Source organism: Kryptolebias marmoratus, linkage group LG8, assembly GCF_001649575.2.
Source record: "Kryptolebias marmoratus isolate JLee-2015 linkage group LG8, ASM164957v2, whole genome shotgun sequence".
Lineage (NCBI taxonomy): Eukaryota > Metazoa > Chordata > Actinopteri > Cyprinodontiformes > Rivulidae > Kryptolebias > Kryptolebias marmoratus.
The window spans coordinates 11,530,727-11,547,988 of NC_051437.1; the positions used below are offsets into that span (position 1 = coordinate 11,530,727).

The 17,262-nt window shown below is 41.5% G+C and overlaps 1 protein-coding gene and 1 non-coding gene across 2 annotated transcripts; one reads left to right on the forward strand and one right to left on the reverse strand.

Annotated features, from left to right (window-relative positions):
* Positions 1–5,088: 5,088 nt before the first annotated feature.
* Positions 5,089–15,575, reverse strand: zgc:113278 (uncharacterized protein LOC541528 homolog). The gene is made up of 12 exons (XM_017409764.3): positions 15,549–15,575; positions 15,179–15,481; positions 14,600–14,660; positions 14,367–14,485; positions 12,816–12,932; positions 12,670–12,728; positions 12,227–12,311; positions 11,486–11,556; positions 10,342–10,446; positions 10,100–10,243; positions 9,068–9,228; positions 5,089–8,955 (listed from the first exon to the last, which is right to left on the reverse strand). Exons 2-12 carry the CDS (start codon positions 15,296–15,298, stop codon positions 8,882–8,884), a joined length of 1,116 nt encoding a protein of 371 aa, XP_017265253.1. The 5' UTR covers positions 15,299–15,481; positions 15,549–15,575; the 3' UTR covers positions 5,089–8,881.
* Positions 15,576–16,602: 1,027 nt separating this feature from the next.
* Positions 16,603–16,675, forward strand: trnak-cuu. The gene has a single exon. It is a non-coding gene; the product is annotated as a tRNA-Lys (tRNA).
* The last annotated feature ends 587 nt before the right edge of the window (positions 16,676–17,262 follow it).

Genomic DNA, 17,262 nt, shown 5'->3' on the forward strand with positions numbered 1-17,262 from the left:
CTCTCACTACAAATCACACCTCAGCAATTTAATACACTTTGCACACTGGATAAAAGCTGCTGTAATAAACAAAACCAGGCATTTGTTTTTGTAGGACCCAATATTGGTGGAAAGAAGCCATAGTAATTACTTATTTCCTTACATATTTTGCTTATTTAGGTCATGGCAGATTGACAGCAAAGCTATAATAGGATATCAGGAAAATAGTTTAGACTTTTGCTTATGAACAACTTCACTAATGTCAGCTTACTGATTTGCTTAGTGTCTTGAGATTTTCTACAAAGCTCGCTTAATGGATACCTGTCTATGTTATTCATTAAGGCTGTTCCCAGATGAAGTAAAACAGCAGAGAATCAATTCTCTGAAACCAGATAACTTCAGGTTTTCGGTTTCACGACATCTAAAACCACACGATGGTACTTAATGACGATCGCTTGGAGAATTCCATAACATTTTCTGAAGGCTAAAAGAAATTGGAAATAGCAGAAAATGACATGTTTGTACAAAGGAACACATAACCAAATCACTTAGTAGTAGCTGAGGTGAACTAAATGTACTTTTAATGACATTTCAGTGAACAGAACCTTTGCTGCATGTTCTCTAATGCTGAGTTTGTAAAGTATGTCTTAAAAACCTAAATCTCTAGATATTTGATTAATTTGTTGAACAATAATGGTTACACGTTGCAATTATTAGCTGTGGTCCTATTTTATGAAGAGAATAGTCACACAGAAGTGAAAACTAACAACATGGAAAATATAATAGTTTTGCATCTAGTTGGTCAAAAAAGTAGTGATATTATAAACACAGCACAACAAGAAAGCTGCTAGGAAGTATATGTGCAGTGCACTGCAGACAAAATAGGATCTTTGACTAAAAGTAATAATGAAACTATTTCAAAACAGTCATTGTGAGAAAAACACATGGAAATGCACAAAAGACAATAAAATTGGACCTGTTTTCAGTAAATATTGTGTCCTGACCATGTACTCAGGCCCCTTTTAGCATCAATCCTTCACCCCGAGTCCCGTTTGTGAATTTTCAGCACCATACGATGCAAAATCAATACACCGTGATTGAACAGTTAAAGCGAAAACGGGGGCCGTTTTGTTGAACCACTGGCTCAAGAGCCTCGGGGGACGATAAAGTTGCTGTTGCGAAGAACAAAACCCACAACGGAAATGTGATGACTGAGAAAGGAGACGCCGGCTGGGACGTTGTGTTTTACCATCTCAATCCAGAGTTCAGGCAACAGAGAGCTTGACGAGACAATGTAAATACATGTGACCCTGCTGGTGCTGTCGGCTGCACCGACTGGGCCATGGGCTTGTGAGAGTGGACCCGTGTGGAGAATCGTAAGGATTCGTGTTCCAGATGCACACTGTTGGTGCACAGTTCCGCCCAGGTGTAAAACCCAGGAAACATTCCTCGGAGACAGGAGGAGATGCAGTCATCTTCCTTTGAAATGCAAATGGGGTCTGAAAACTTGCTGGGTTCAAAAGGTTTCAGTGTCAGATAATTTGACAGCTGTTGTCGTGTAAACGATCGGCTGAACTGCAACAAATATGCTGCGGTTTCACTGAAAACCAGCTTCGTGCACTCGGGCCCTGAAACTCTGTGAACGCAGGTCTCGGAGGCCGTTTACACGACGCTGGTTTTCAGGGGAACTGTAACATTTATGTTTTTGCACCAAGCTATTTTGAAATAACCATGTTATTGCAACAGACTGGCTCTAAAAAAACAAACGAAACCCACAGAACGCAAATGTTTGAAAACTCCTGGGGTTTGAAATTAGATACTGGATTATTTGGGACAAAAAAAAAGATAAGATGAGGGACAGTCTCAGAAAGTAGGCAGTGGATGTACATCTACAACTGATTAATATTTGGAGTGAACCCCATACAAGATGGCTGCCACAGTGGCTATATAAAATGGCTTTAACCCTTCCAGTTTACAGATATTGACTTAGAGTGTAGTGTAGTAGTAGCTGAGAGTCATCCCTAACACCACGCCTAAGCCCTAACTGATTGTGTGGGATCCTGTTTTAAACTATCAGAGTCACCTGGATGTGTTAGCAAAACATCTCATGAGTCTCTCAGAAAGTTAATCAGATGTGCATCTACTACTACTTCACTTTTGGAGTCAACTCAGTTCAAGATGGCCGCCATAGTCAACACAAAAATGACTACTTCAGTCAATTTTTACTACTATATTGAGCTATATTGTGTGTGTGTGGAGGGTGAGTGTGTTCAAGCTCTGGGAAGTATTGTAGCCTTCTGTGTTATTTTCATTGATTGTCTCAAATAAGAAAATTGGCTAGCAGCTGCTCTGGCACTCAAGTTTGTTTGCAGGGGCCTGTGAAGCCCGGAGATCAAAGGCGCCAGTGACCTTGTGGTCATTTTTTTTTTGTTGTTTAGTAAGGAGACAAGATGGAAGCGTGAAAGGCTTTCGTTGTAGCAGTAGCTGAGAGTCATCCTTAACCCACACATTGCATAACCTCTTCACTTAAAACCCTGGCATTAACTGCTGCTGTCAATCTTGTCTGTCTGTTAGCAAAATATCTCACGAACCACTGGCCAGATGTTAGTGGAACTCCCAGGAAGTGATCCCTGAACAAACGACTACAACTGATGAACTTTTGGAGTCAGCCTAATTCATGATGGCCGTCAAACCTCATCAGCCGTAGAACAACACAAAAAATGGCCACAACTCTTAGTTGTTAAAACTTAGTGCTGTAGTAGCTGAGAGTCATCCTCATCTCACACTCTGAGCACTACACATCTTTGTCAATATCGCATGAGACCGTGCATAACGTCAGGTGTGTCCATAACGGCTCTGACTCTGTCTCTGCTCAGCATAAGATGATCTTAGATTCAAACTCTGGCATGAAAGGCGGTGGGCGATATGCATTCTTTTAAGAAAGGCTGGACCAACTGAGAATAAAACTGTCTTTAAAAAATGATTTTTTTTGTCTTCTTTCCTATCCATTTTTTAAAATGTCCCTCCAGATGTTTACCTCTCATCTCGTCTCTCCCTCACTGGTCTGCACCTGCTCTGCTGCTCGCCTTTCACGCTTCCATCTTGTCTCCTCACTAAAAAAAAAAAAAAAAAAAANTCCATCTTGTCTCCTTACTAAACAACAAAAAAAAAATGACCACAAGGTCACTGGCGCCTTTGATCTCCGGGCTTCACAGGCCCCTGCAAACAAACTTGAGTGCCAGAGCAGCTGCTAGCCAATTTTCTTATTTGAGACAATCAATGAAAATAACACAGAAGGCTACAATACTTCCCAGAGCTTGAACACACTCACCCTCCACACACACACACACACACACACACACACTGTCCTGCTAATTGCTTGCTATTAGTCTGCAAGTCTGGGATTACATGTCTTATTAAATACAGAATTCCAAATGAGCTTCGTTAAACAAGAAAGTACTCCCATTTTAATGAGGCTAATTTATATGGAAATTACACATAATACTGACGATTCAGCCAGACATTTATCCTCATTGGATAAAGGAGGGGAAATGAACAAAAAAAAATGGACTTTTCCCCCCTGCACACCTTCTCTGCCGTAGAACTTTTCCAGATTTCTGTTTCCGAGGAGCCCTCCCCTCAGAGGATTCCAGTCCTGTATGTTTGGGTTAAGAATCCAGCCATCAGTAAGTGTATACGTGGGTGATGGAGAGCATGTTGGTGAACTCCTGTCCTTGTGCTAACCCTGCAGAGCTCCAGCCTGCCTCCATGGTTCCTACTGATCCATCAAGCTGTCCGAATGGCCAGAGAAAAGCCATTAGTCTGGAACAACACAATACATTGACTGTGAGCTGCAGGTGTCTCTCGTCTGTGAACACTCTCCACCGTCCATCGATGTCATATTTACAAAACCCAGGTTGTCAAAAGGCAGGGAAGCTTAGATCTGCTCCCTAAAATAGATGGCATATCTAGATAATAAGCATTTATTGTCTTTATTTGATCACGTTTTGCCTTTAAAGTCTGGTTAGCATTGCATTTAAAAAAACAAAACATAACAGAGAAGCAATGTTTCAGTCTTTCTCCCTCTGAGTAGTGATTTATTAATGCAGGTCTATATGCAGCTATGCCCTGAGACTGCCTCTGTCCCTCAGGCAGAAAGCTCAGTGTTGCCCCCTGGTGGCAAATTACCATAAACTGGGCACCATCTCTAAATAAAAAAAATGTTTCTATCAAAATAAATCTCTAAATATGCCCTGAAATTAATGAGGTGGAAAGACTGGAGTGTATTGTATTCTAATGTCTTTACTGGCTCGTCTAAAAAGTGAATCATTATCTGCAGCTATTAAAATTTAAACTGCAGCATGTTTCACTTGGGTTTCTATACAGCTGTGGTCCTCAGTTAAAATTCAGCTATGTCCCCCTAACGTCATTGTCTCTAGCAAAGAGCTAGAAAATATATAGATATAAATTTAAATTATCTTTTAGTGCCAGTCACACTAGTTTTCTTAATTCGTCATATTGTTTTTTTCAGTTCTTTGCCTCATCGAAGGCTGGCAGCCTGGCTGCAGAGAGCAGAGGGAAATTACAAGACAGACAAGCTGCGCCACCTGGAATGAAACATAGTGAATACTAGAAAATGTGTGTAAATGTATGGATATATAGTTATATAGACACACACACATTATTGCAATTTAACAACTGATCTGGGTCCAAATAAGACTTCATTTGATCTGAACCTGGACTGCAGTCCGCCGTTTGGAGACCCCTACTATCTACAATCTGTGGGCAACAAATTACAAAGATTTCTTCAGCAGGTTTTGGGTAAGTTTTATTAAAACTAAAAAAAAAAAAAGGTAAAAAAAAATAAAAGTGACAAAGAAAACTCATTAAAATTTGCAAGATTTTGCATAAATATGTTTATATATATATATAAAATATATATATTTATTTATATGTCATTAGTGGAGATCTGAGGTGACACGTTTAAAAAGGAAATTGAATAAAACCAAGAACATATAAAGAAGCTGCAAAACAGAAACAAACCAAAGACAAAACGGACTGAAATAAAAGAATACACCACAGTACGTGTCTCTTCTATGCAGGTGCTCCTTTTTTTTTAAAGTAGTTTCCTGTTTAAATGCTAAAGGACTGTTGCCACCTAGAGGCTGCTTACACATTTTATTCACTGCCGTCTCTTTTGTTGCCCCTTTTTTCAGTTTTCAGAGACGGACAAAAGAATGCACACAGTTCTAATGGAGCAGCTCCGACTTGTAATTCGTTGAACAGAATCAATGCAGAAAGTGTGAGCAGAGTTATGCTGCATGATGCTTACAATAGAAAAAAAAAAAAGATGGGAGGGGGACATTCCTGTGGGATTACACAGGCTGTTGTGTCTCAAAGTGAGGGTGGGTGTGTGGGGGGGGTGAACCACTGTGCAGCTCATGTTTCAGAGCCATGTGACATCCTTCACTGGGGAAAGAAAAAATAATTGACTATCTTGAAACCTAAAAAAAAAAAAAAGAAGGAAAAACACCGATGGTCCTCTCCTTCGTTCAGTTTTTCCAAACTTACAGCGTCATTACGTAGCTGTGAAAGCTGCGACGTACATCTGCAGCATAACTGCTCCACGAAACGGGTTCACGTCGCTGTGATTAAGGCCATAAAAACACAGAAATCAGAGAAATTTTACACTCATACCACAATGTGCAAACATCAACAGTTCAAGCGAGCTTCATTCTTGTATTGGAAAACAAAAAAAAAAAACAGAAAAAAACCCAAACAATTCAAAACATGGATGCAAAACAAATATTCACACGTATATACTAAACAACAGTCAATTTGAGCAGTTTTTTTTCCATATAAAAATAGCTTAAAAATCTGACACATATTTTAGTACAGTGGATGGTTTTGTCTATTTTTTTTTTTTATCATTTACTTCTGAGACAGTTTAATAAGAGGCTGGTACATGCCTCCTCTGCTCTTCCTTTCCTCCTTTGACAATGCTCAACTCAAACTAACGTCCCAGGAAGGGAAGAAAAAAAAAAACGCCTCTAAACTAAGACCCCAGACTCCTTCTCTCAGCACCGTCTCTTCAGTCCTGGGCGTTTCTTGCACAGTGGTTTAGTAGAAGAAACTTGGTCCGTCAGTGGAGAAAGTACATCTAACAGTTTAATGTGTGCTCGGTACGATAGCATTGTCAGGATCATTGAAAAGGTAAAGCCAGGAGGTTTAAAAACGAAACAAAAAAAAAGTGCCAAATCTGGCAAGAAAATAGTCTCCGTCGCACAGGATAGAGCATATGAGACAATTAAACACGAAGCATTTTAAGAAACTATAGAACACACGACTACCCACATATTTAGTGTTTTACGCACAGAAGCGTGTTGGAAACGGTGACGAGTGATGTTCAAGAAAAATAAAATAAAAAATAAAAATCATACGGTTACAACCAATGAACAGATTGTCACTTTCCATGCTCTGCACGCAGGCTATTTGTTTTCTTCAAACAAGACAAGCAACATCCAGCGTCGTCATCATCATCATCTGAACAATACTGAACACACACGACGAAATGCGCAGGCGTACAAAACACAGTCCCTCACAAACACACCTCCCGTTGAGTCATGGCGTGTAAGTTATAGTGTGAGCGGTGAAAAGCTTGTCCCCTGATACCAAAAAAAAAAAAAATATATATTGGTTTAAGAAAAAAAAAATGCAAAAGAGAGAAGGCAAACAAAAAACAGAAAGGATGACACGAACATTATAAGGACACTTGAGAAAAGGTCGGATTGTTTGGACGAACTAAATGCAGTTGCTATGCTGTGTTTGCTGGTTATAGCTTTCCAAAGCATAACAAATAAGAACCGTGTGTAGCTTATGACAAAAAATAAATAAGTGAAAACGCTTGCAGCAGTTGTTAAAAGGCCACTGAATGCTTGTGTGTGTGTATGTGTGTGTGTGTGGGGGTGGTAGTGTGTGTGAGAGAGATGCAAACGCATTAATACATGTAGGAACTGGGCTAAGACCCTGTTCACACCTGGCATAAACATCCACCCTGGGTGATCGCATTGCTATTGGATGGAGCTAAATACAGGCGTCGACAGCCTCAAGGCATGTTGAAAACGTTTCGGACCACCATCGGACCGCCTGGTCCACTTTTACTCACATGCATCTGGTAGTGTGAATACAATCCGTCCTGAGCAAAGCTGTGGGAGCTCCTAGTAACCTGACGTGAGTCATTACGTGGACGCCTCAGGTTTAAAAAAACCAAACGATTATTCTTGGGAATGTTTAAAAAAAAAAAAAAAAAAAAAAAAAATAGTTTTTTTTTTTTTGGCTAAAATTTCTAAAGAACTGTTTGTCGGAATCCTCCGCGATAAAAATGTTGAATTTTCGTAATTTAAAGTGAAATCCCAGACGTTTCTCCTCGGCTGGTGTTTGGTCTGATTGTGGTCATCGTATGCTTTAATGTGATGTGACAAACAGAAAACAACAGCCTGAGCAGCGATAGGTCACATTATATTCACCCAATTCAACACAGTGCTAAAGTGAAACGCACAGTGAAGCCGGGTCAAACGGCTGGTGGCTGTCAGCGCACCGCTTCCAGGTTAAAACCTTCAGTCTTTGCTCTGACGCCGAGCTCTGTGAAGACACTAACCATTGCATTATATTTCTCTCATATTACGTCTGATAACGCGTTTAAGCTCATCAAGAGATAATTCTACAAAAAACAAAAAACTGCAACCCAAATGGCTCGGTATCACGTTAATGTCAAAACAACATTGTTCGACTGTCTGAAGGTGTCATTTTTACAGACACATCAGCAGACCTGCTGTCGCACCGGTTCTTTGCTCAGCGATGGTCCTCTGTGATGTGGCTGTGTGTGCATCTGCATACAGAGTGGGTAATTGACATCCGATCGCAAAAACCTTTTGGGGGGGGGTAGGAGTGTAGGGGCCAGGTGTGGACGCTCTCAGAGCTGTCCACTTGCAATCGAATCACCCAAGGCGGCCATTAGTGCCAGGTCTGTATAGGACCTCGGAGTCTTTAGCCTGAAACCATCATGCGTTACAATAGAAAAGACCTAAAACGCATCCTCAGGAATAGGTTTCATTAAAAAAAAAACAAACAAGAAATATTTGCTCAGATTTCCTGCCATGCCATATTACAAACAGTACAGCGTCACAAGTTACAGTACGGCCTCGCCCAGGACGAGCAGATTATCAGGGCCGTGATCCAAGATATAAAAAAGGATGCCCCAATCCTGCAACATGTTGGATTTCAATGGCCGACGCTGTCAATTCATGTCAGAAAAGGATCTGGGAGTTTCAACACATCCGGGCTGCAGCTGTGCCAAATACCTTAATTAGCACAAATACTCTCCTAGATTTAACATCTTAAAGCCGCCTCCTGAAAACAGGATGCGGAATAAGCCAAGAAATAATTAAAACGACGCTCTGTGCAGCTCTTCTGTACACGGATACTTTACAGTGGGTTCACCTGAAGTTAAAATTGGCTTCATAAGGTACTGTGAGGGGAGCCGGTTCCAGAGTCAAAAGTACACGAGTGATTGCAGTTTTACACAAAAGGACACTTAAAAACTAAACTTAATCCATCCTGTTAAAGCATCAAAACCAGCCCTGCCAACATGCCACCTGCAGCAAACCCTAAATGAATAATGAACACTTCCAGCTCACAGTAACACTGAACTTTGTTTTTTTTTTGAGAAAGGGTTTTCAGGCCCAAAGGGACAGTGATGTAAGGTTTCTTAGTGCGCATATTTTTTTTTTTTTTTGTTTGTTTGTTTTGGAGAGCAGCAGAAACGAATCCGATGTTTTGTAAAGACTTGGCGTCTCATTGTCAGAACTACTTTACTCATTTCCTCCCACAGCTGCTCCGTCTTTTATGAAGCTTTGGCTTTTCTTGCCCGTGGTGACGTCTTCTCCTCAGACTTGACAAATCCATTGGCGGCGCCTCCTGACAAAACAAGTTCATTGAAACTTTACGGTTTTCGTCGTCCTGCGGACGGATCCGGGAACAAGCCACGCCGAACCACAGAGAGTTGGAAACGGCGCGTTTGCAAACTCACCTTTTGCCGTTTCCCTTTTAGGCGGTTTGCTCTTTGGGCTGACCGTCTTCTTCTTCGACGCTTGGTTCTGGCTGTGTTCTCGCCACTTTTTCAACTGGAAATTGATGAACTTCCACATCATCCAGGCTTGTGTCAGACAGATAGCTGCCAGGCAGGTCATCCTGAGGGGGGAAGATCCAGTTTAATAAACCTCTATTCATTGCTATCTGGACTTTTGATCAGTATAAGACAATGAGGGACAAAAAAAAAAAAAAAGTTAAGCACCCAGAAGGATTTATCTAATTGGGACATAATTTGGCACACACGCAGACCAGCGATAGGTATGTAAATGAGCTGGTGGTATCACAAGTGTTATCAGGCAGTTGCCAGAGCATTTGACAATCAGTAGCAACAGTAAGTGAAGGTCACCAGACACAAAGGGTGCCTCGTAGGCACACTGAACCATATTAACAGCACCTGACAAAGTTTGATGAAGTCGTATTGTGAGTTTGCATAAGGTGTGACTTCAGGTCATCTATGGTAGCGATTCGAAGGACCCTGATGGCACTGCGCTACGTCAGTGACATCCTGTGTCCACGTCTCCCCCCTCCTGAGACAGCACCACGATGCAGACGTTCAACGAGACAACACCTGTCCACACATCTGGTCTACCTGTGTCACGAGGTCCTCCTGTGGCCTGCCATGACCCTGGATCTTTCTCCAATCAAACGTGAGCAATCAACGCCGCTCCCAGTGCCAATCTGCCAGATCTCATGGTCCAGTTACAACAGGAGACTACAACACATGGCTTCATTTTACCTTAAATCACCGCTCGTTTACAGCCCAGAGGAGGTCCCACATCCTACTGACACGGGACCACCAGCGTACTTTCATTATTCATTTGATCAGACATTATAATTATTGCAGTATAGTCAAATCACCTTTCAACACAAGCAGTTTAATTTCATTTCCACCACTTAGTATGGGTGGTGCTTAACTTTTTTTTTTTCCTCCCTCCCTCTGCAAATGTATCTCTAGACCCCCCCCCCTCACCTTATGGTAAGCACATTGAAGTTGCCATCAGCTAAGGAAAAAACATGGTTTTCTGTCCGGGGCAGGCCAAAGCCAAATGTCAGAACCGACAGGGTGAGGGTGAGGAGACGGGCGATGACGAAGAGCAGAGCCCACAGAGTAAAACTGGAAAAGAAAAAAAAAAAAAAGGCAATTGTTAGTTGAACCTTGAGAGCACAAAACAAAACACAACAACAACAACAAAAAAGGAACAAAAGGGATACCCTTTCTGCTTGTTCTCGTCACTGAAGTAGAAGAGGCGTGAAGCATGAAAGAGAAGCTCCACCAGGTAATGAGGGACCAGTAACACCAGGCCGAGTCTGTGGAGGCTGAGCGCACAGACAGGGACGGGAAAAAAAATAAAATAAAACAAAGGAATTAGCTGAGGGAGTAAAAAGTCATCAAGAGCAGAGCACTCAGCTATGTAACACCAACAGAACATGCTTGTGGGCCGAACACTTTCCCAGATCGATGATCTTCAAGGAAAGAAGATGAGCCGAGGAAAACGATTCAAGAGTTTAGACCAGGAGGGCTCTAAGGTCAGAGGACTGCATGACTTTAAGTACACGAGCAGGGAAAAGACAACCGACCTGACTTTAAAAAACTGACAAAGATTATATGGATTGTGAGTGTGTGAAGGAGGAGAAAAGGAGGAGTTGGAGTCACTGAACAACTCCTCCTAGTCCTCTGCTCAGTGCAAGAACAAACCTCTTTACAGCACATGCTCCACCACAGAGCGTAGCACACAGGCTGACATCAGAGCTTAGATTAAAAGGAATAGCATCCACTGAAGGAATGCATATCACCCGCCGCCCTTCATGGCAGAGTTTTACGTGACGATCGCTTTCTGATGGGGAACGACACGTTTGGTCAAACCTCGAAAACGACACAAGGCGAGTTCTCACGCTCCGAGTACGTGTTGGGAATGACTCTCAGCTACTACCACATCTAATTTGAGCTCAATATCTGCAAAACTGACAACATTTACAGCCGCCTTTGTGTCGGCTATGCTCGATTATCTGTGGTGGCCATCTTAAATTGGATCGAGTCCAAAACAGAACGAGGTGCAGACGGACATCCAATGATGACTTTCTGAAGGCTTAATTAAAATCTGTCCAGCGGCTCATTAGATATTTTGCTAAGAGACAAGCTCGACTACGACAGCCAATGCAAAACATTTTAAATAATGCACTTGTGCAATGCCTAGCACTCGGCGTAAATGTTGTGGCCGACTCTCAGCTACTACCACACCAGATTGGAGCTCAACACCCTGTAAAATATTTGATGTTTTTAAGATCGGGTGGCCATCTTGAACCGGAACAGCCCTGATTTTCATCCCTAAGGGCACAAATGAACTGTTCGACTCACTTTAGGACATAGGCACCAGTAATGTGGACGACGTAAAGGCAAATGTAATAGAGCTGGCGGGGGATGTCTTCCTGCGGGAAGAAAACAGACGAGGAGAGTTTGTTAGCATCAGCAACAACCACTCGTTACAGGATTTACAGTAGTGTTTAACCGTCTGTTAACCAATCAGAATTCGCTTTGTCTCTGGATTCATTTCTTTTAGATGAGCCTTAAACGCTGATAAAGTTCATACAATAATAGAGGTTCACTGCTTGTGAGCCAGTAATGAACCGTTTGCTTTCAGTACATGAAGTAACCTTCAAATATACTGTGATAAAGCATCTACATCCCTTTTTATCTGTCACGCACGTGAGTTTAGAGGAATTATGGCTCATACCAATGTGCCAACAGCTTCAAAGAAATGACGCCACAGAAAATATTTCCAGAGAAACAAAAATTTTTAAAGGGTTTGCAAACTCTCCCGTTAGTCTTTAAAACTTTGAATGCAATGAGATTTGTTAAAAGCAGATTTGAAAAACACCTTTCAGCGTCCAAATTACAAGAAAATTTAAAACTCAAACTAAGCTGTGACGTCTAATTACCCTCAGATGTAAAGCATTCATACAACCGATGTAGAAAAAAAAAATAGATCGATACTCAATAAATTCAGCTTTTTAAAAAAATTTTTTAAAGCAAGCAAATCAAGACTCCGCAAACACATCAAAACATAAAAGCTTTTTTTTTTTCTTAAATCGCTCTTACCTTCCGAACTTTTTGAAAGTAGAGCTCGGGAAGTGCGTGGAGCCAATAGGCAATTTGGCAAATGTAGAAAAACTTGACCTGGAAACTAAACAGAGAACAAGTTGTGCACAAAGAAAGAGAGAGAGAGAGAGAGAGAGGAAAAAAAAAAAAGGAGTGCCAGAATGTGAGTGTAAGAGTTTGAGTTAGGCTGTGTTCCACGAGTCTGTGCTATTCAGACCGTTTGGTTAGCATCGCTCAGAATCTGCTGAAATAAGCCAAGACAAAACCTAAAGCTGACTTTAAAAACTCAGCTGAAATCTTAGTTTTTATTGTGCATAATTAAAAAAAAAAAAAAAAAGAGATTGAAACTTTGACTCAAAGTGGTTTGAAAGTGAATGTTTTACCGAGGCAAATCTTACACAGCTGTAAAATCCGAGCCTTTCCTCCGTAAAGCTTTGACTTACACCATGTGAGTGTGTGGGTAACCCTCCCATAGGAAAGTAGGATTGGTCGCAAAGTCCTCCTGTCAGAAAACAAAAGCAGACCGGATGAGACGCGGCTCGACGCAGCCTGGGACGGCGTGCTTTCCGGGACTCCGGGGGCCGCGTACCGATGTCAGGATGCTGCAGCCCCAGACGAAGGAGAACAGGTAGAACGCTGCCAGCTGGCCGGACTCATTGAACTTGCTGTGTTTGGTTTTGGACAGGTGCAGCCTCCTGTTGATTTTCTGAAATTTAGAAATAAATGCATACATAACAATCTACGGCACACTTGAAGCAAAAGACTCCTTCCTTCATTTTTATATTGGTAACATTTTCAGTGACTCCCACCATATTTTATTTCATACTCTTTAAAGCTTGTTTTTTTGAGGAAAATAATTTGCAAATGCACAATATAGACAAAGCAATAAGGAAGAATGTGCAAAAAAAGAACCGACTTCTAATATTTGCTCTTAATAAAGTGATAAATGTATGAGAAAATATTCTTTCTTTTTTGAATGCAACTCTAAAGGTGATACTTGGGTGAGAAAAAATAAAAAGATCCAGCAACCACACTGTCTCACTTAGCAAAGTTCGGATCAACTTCATCTCACTCAGACATCCCCTGTAAACAGGAAATGCTGCTCAAACTAAAAGGTGCAAACGTGCATCGTAAAGCAACTCGAATGCATCTTCACCTTGTGCAAATTCGGTTTTCTTCCTCCTTCGCTAAAGGCCTAATTTTTTATTTCTCCTGGTGCATACTGTGCAGCAACAAGATGATTAGAAAACAAAAACTTTTCTTTTTGCTTGCATACACCAAACTGGACCTACTCTCAAAATGATTGCTCGTGCAGATGCGAACTTCCCACCGCTGCGACTTGGCTCCTACTTTCACCCTTAGAAGGCAGTTCTTAAAGAGCGAAACATTAAAAAAGGCAACGCGTTTCTTCAAGGACCACATATCGCCCGCCACCTTTCATGCCAGTTTTTAACAAAAAACATCTAAAGATGAGGAGTAATAGCCAATTTGGTTCACTCAGTGATCGATTCCTGAACATTTCATTAAAATCCATCCAGTGGTTCATGAGATATTTCGCTAACAGACAGACAAAGTCGACTTGAATAGTTTAAAAAAAAAAAAAAAAAAACAGATCTTGTGGCAAACAGATGGCACTTTGGAGTACGGGTCAGGGATGACTCTCGGCTACTACCACTCCAACTTTTAGGTCAAGATCTGTAAAATCGGCTGAGTTGTAGCCATTTTTGTGTGAATGTCCTAAAAAAAAGGCAAGGTCATCGGATTCAGTCATGCAAGGAGAACTGTGATCCTGAGAGAAAACAGAATTGAATTTAGAAAAAAAAACAGTCAGTTTGATATGAACTATTTCTATTTTTTGCATACATATATTAAAAAAAATATTTGAAGTGGGAACGGTCATCGACATGAAGAAACTCGAGTACCTCCTCAGTCCCTTTGCTTTAGCTCTCACACAGAGAAATGAGTGGGATTTCATTACCAAACAGCAACCAAACCTGGACATGAAGTGAAGCCGGTCATACTTTGGCCTCTTTGAAATGACAAAAAGCTGATTTTCGAGGGAGAACAGGTGGTCATCATGCATGATGATGATGAACACATGCATGTGCAGCCTGTGATGGCGAAGAAAAGAAGTACTTACGTCGAGGATATATTCTTGAATCAAGGCGTGGAGAATGACGGCGATGAGCAGGTAGAAGAACACCGTGGCCACGTCTTTGGGGCCGTACTGGTAAAGGTTTGTCGGCTCGCTTTTCTCATCTGCACAGAAACGAACAATTCCAACAAATGAACCCTCACTCACATGAGAAGGAAGTCTGAATCGGTGAAATGAGAGGGACTCGCACACACACAAACCAACCAGCCTCGGCTCACCGAGAACTTGAGTCATGTTGTACTGGACTGTGATGAACATGATGGCAAACTTTGCAGAGACCTGGAATAAAACAAACAATTAACAATTTGTTTAAACACAAACAGTTATTTTTATCATTTCAGTCTATTTATACATGCAGTGAGTGAGGTTTTCAGCAAAATCCTGAGCTCACAGATGCTCATAATTGGGGGCCTAGAGATCTCCTGGAGCTGCCTGGAGGGGCTCCCAGGGGTCCCCAGCAGGAAGTGCACCACCCCTCTTACAATTACAGATCATAGTGAGATAAGTGCACAGATCAGGAGCTTCAGTAACTCCTTAATCTGAGCCAGGAGGACTTTTCTGCGCCAAGCTAAGAGGAAGGCCACCTTGTTTTCTGAAATGGTTGTAGCTTCTGTGTCAGTGTGATTACACATTTAGCCTGATCGAGGCAAGAAACGAGTAATGGCAGCGAAAGAACCCGCTGGGTGGGATGACCGTGCGAGTGGACCTCCTCACCATCTCCTCTGGCACTCAGAGGGAGGGACAGCAGACATATGAGCTAACGGCGGGCTAGCGGCGGCGGCGGCTAGCAGCCTTACCTCGAACATTAGGCCGAGCAGGATAATCATGGCCAAACACGAGACCATGTCGGCGTGATTCTGGATCACAAACTCGTGGCTCAGCACCGGCGGGCTCTTGTTCTTCTTGCGGAAGCCCATGGCTCACAGGTACGGGGGCCCTCTTCTGCGGTTCCCGGTGGGTCTGCCGCCGCGGCGCAGAGTCAGTGTGGCGGGCTCGGAGCTACGGAGCAGCGTCCCCCGCTGCCGCCGCCGGCCTGTACGGATGCTGCTGCTGCTGGCGCCGCTGTGAGCTGATCCGGACCGACCCGCTCACTGCTGCTCCTGCGTTTAAAAACAGTCATGAAGAGGAGGCATCGCACCAACCTAAACAGTGCAGAACAACACCCACTTTTTTTTCTCCCCCACCCCTTCCACCCGTGCCTGGTAAAGTCAGATGACGGGGCCCTCCCACTTCAGAGCCCCATTCATGAACCGCCCAGCAGCGTCATGACGTAAAAGGAGAACCCAGGGCCGTGGTGCCTTCACGTACGTCACGTAAGCGCCCCGTGATTCATTTAAAAAAAGATTATATTATACTTCATTGCAGTTTCAACTTTAGTGAGCAAAACCACATGAATTATTTACTCTCTCTTTAGAAAAATAAAAATCTGTTCTACGTCTGTATGCATTTTACACCACTAGACACCTTTTACTTTATCTTTTACTCCAATGATTATAAATAATGATAGCTAAAGATTAAATCAAACTACCAACTATAGTTAAAACGAAGAACACTAGAATACCGTTAAATAGGTGATTATTTATTTAGACTATGTAATATCAATATGCACAACTACAATACTAAAAACAATTGTTTTGGATGGAACTAACTTTTATGCTCAAAAATGCGTCTTCTGAATCAAGTTACAGATTTTAAACAAAATGTTTTAAGTAACTACCGACACACTAAGCGTCATTCCTTGACCGGAAGTTGGGCCTTTAAGTCGTGTGTCGCTGCTACCTGCGAGGTAAAGTTGTTAGCAATGCTAATGTTATGCTAATATGGTGACATTTGTGATAATAAATGTTTTCCGTCAGTTTAAAGGTTATTATTGAAGAGACTTTATTGTGCACATTAAACTAGGATTTTAGGGCTAATGTGGGTGACCAAATTAGCAAACATGACCTTTTTAATTCGTATTTTTTTATTGACGAAGGACAGGTATTCCTTCAAAATACTTCACTAAAAACTAGGCCAGGGAGTCGGTTTTTGAGGCATTTAGCATTAGGCAGTTTCTGAACAGTTTCTTTTTTGTATCTGGTTTACTTACAGAAAGTAACTCTTTAAAAAAAAGGCAGTAGAGGGCAGTGTGAGACAGGCCTGACGATGAAAAGACATCGTATTTCGGTCAGACAGGCGGACGTTCAGTCGTAAAATTGGTGCTGGGGATTTGGTGCTCACAGCCCGGCTAGCTCAGTCGGTAGAGCATGAGACTCTTAATCTCAGGGTCGTGGGTTCGAGCCCCACGTTGGGCGATAACATTTTTTTTCTCATAAACTATTTTAAATAGTTTCCTGTTTATTGCAAACGGTAGGCAAACATGAACAGAAAAGTGTCCATGTGTTGCCTTTACAGTCTAATTCTTTTAATTGATATTTGTTTATAATTTGTGCTACTGTATATATATAAAATGCATGCTATTGGAACATTATTTCACTTAACAACAATTATATTCATTAAGTAAAAAATAGGATGAAAACGCTTCTTCTGGTAAAGCTCTTTCACACAACTCCTTTACTGTCCTTATGAACTTATAATGATTAAATAAAAGTATGATCTGCTTAGTAACATATAATCTGACTAGTTTGTTTTGAAGTGTTATAATGTCAATTAAAATATTAAGAAAACATAGACCTATGTTGTGTATAATATTTCTTATTTTAAGATCATATTTGTATAATAAAGTTCAGCAACTAAAAATTCGTTAAATCAATGTCCAAAGAAATTTCATGTACTACACAGGTCTGTTGTGCACATTTAGTTTTCATGTAAAAGGTTTCATTCTTCTTGTTAGCATTAAATTACATTGCTGAGTATAAATGTCCTACTAAAGGTCCAAAAG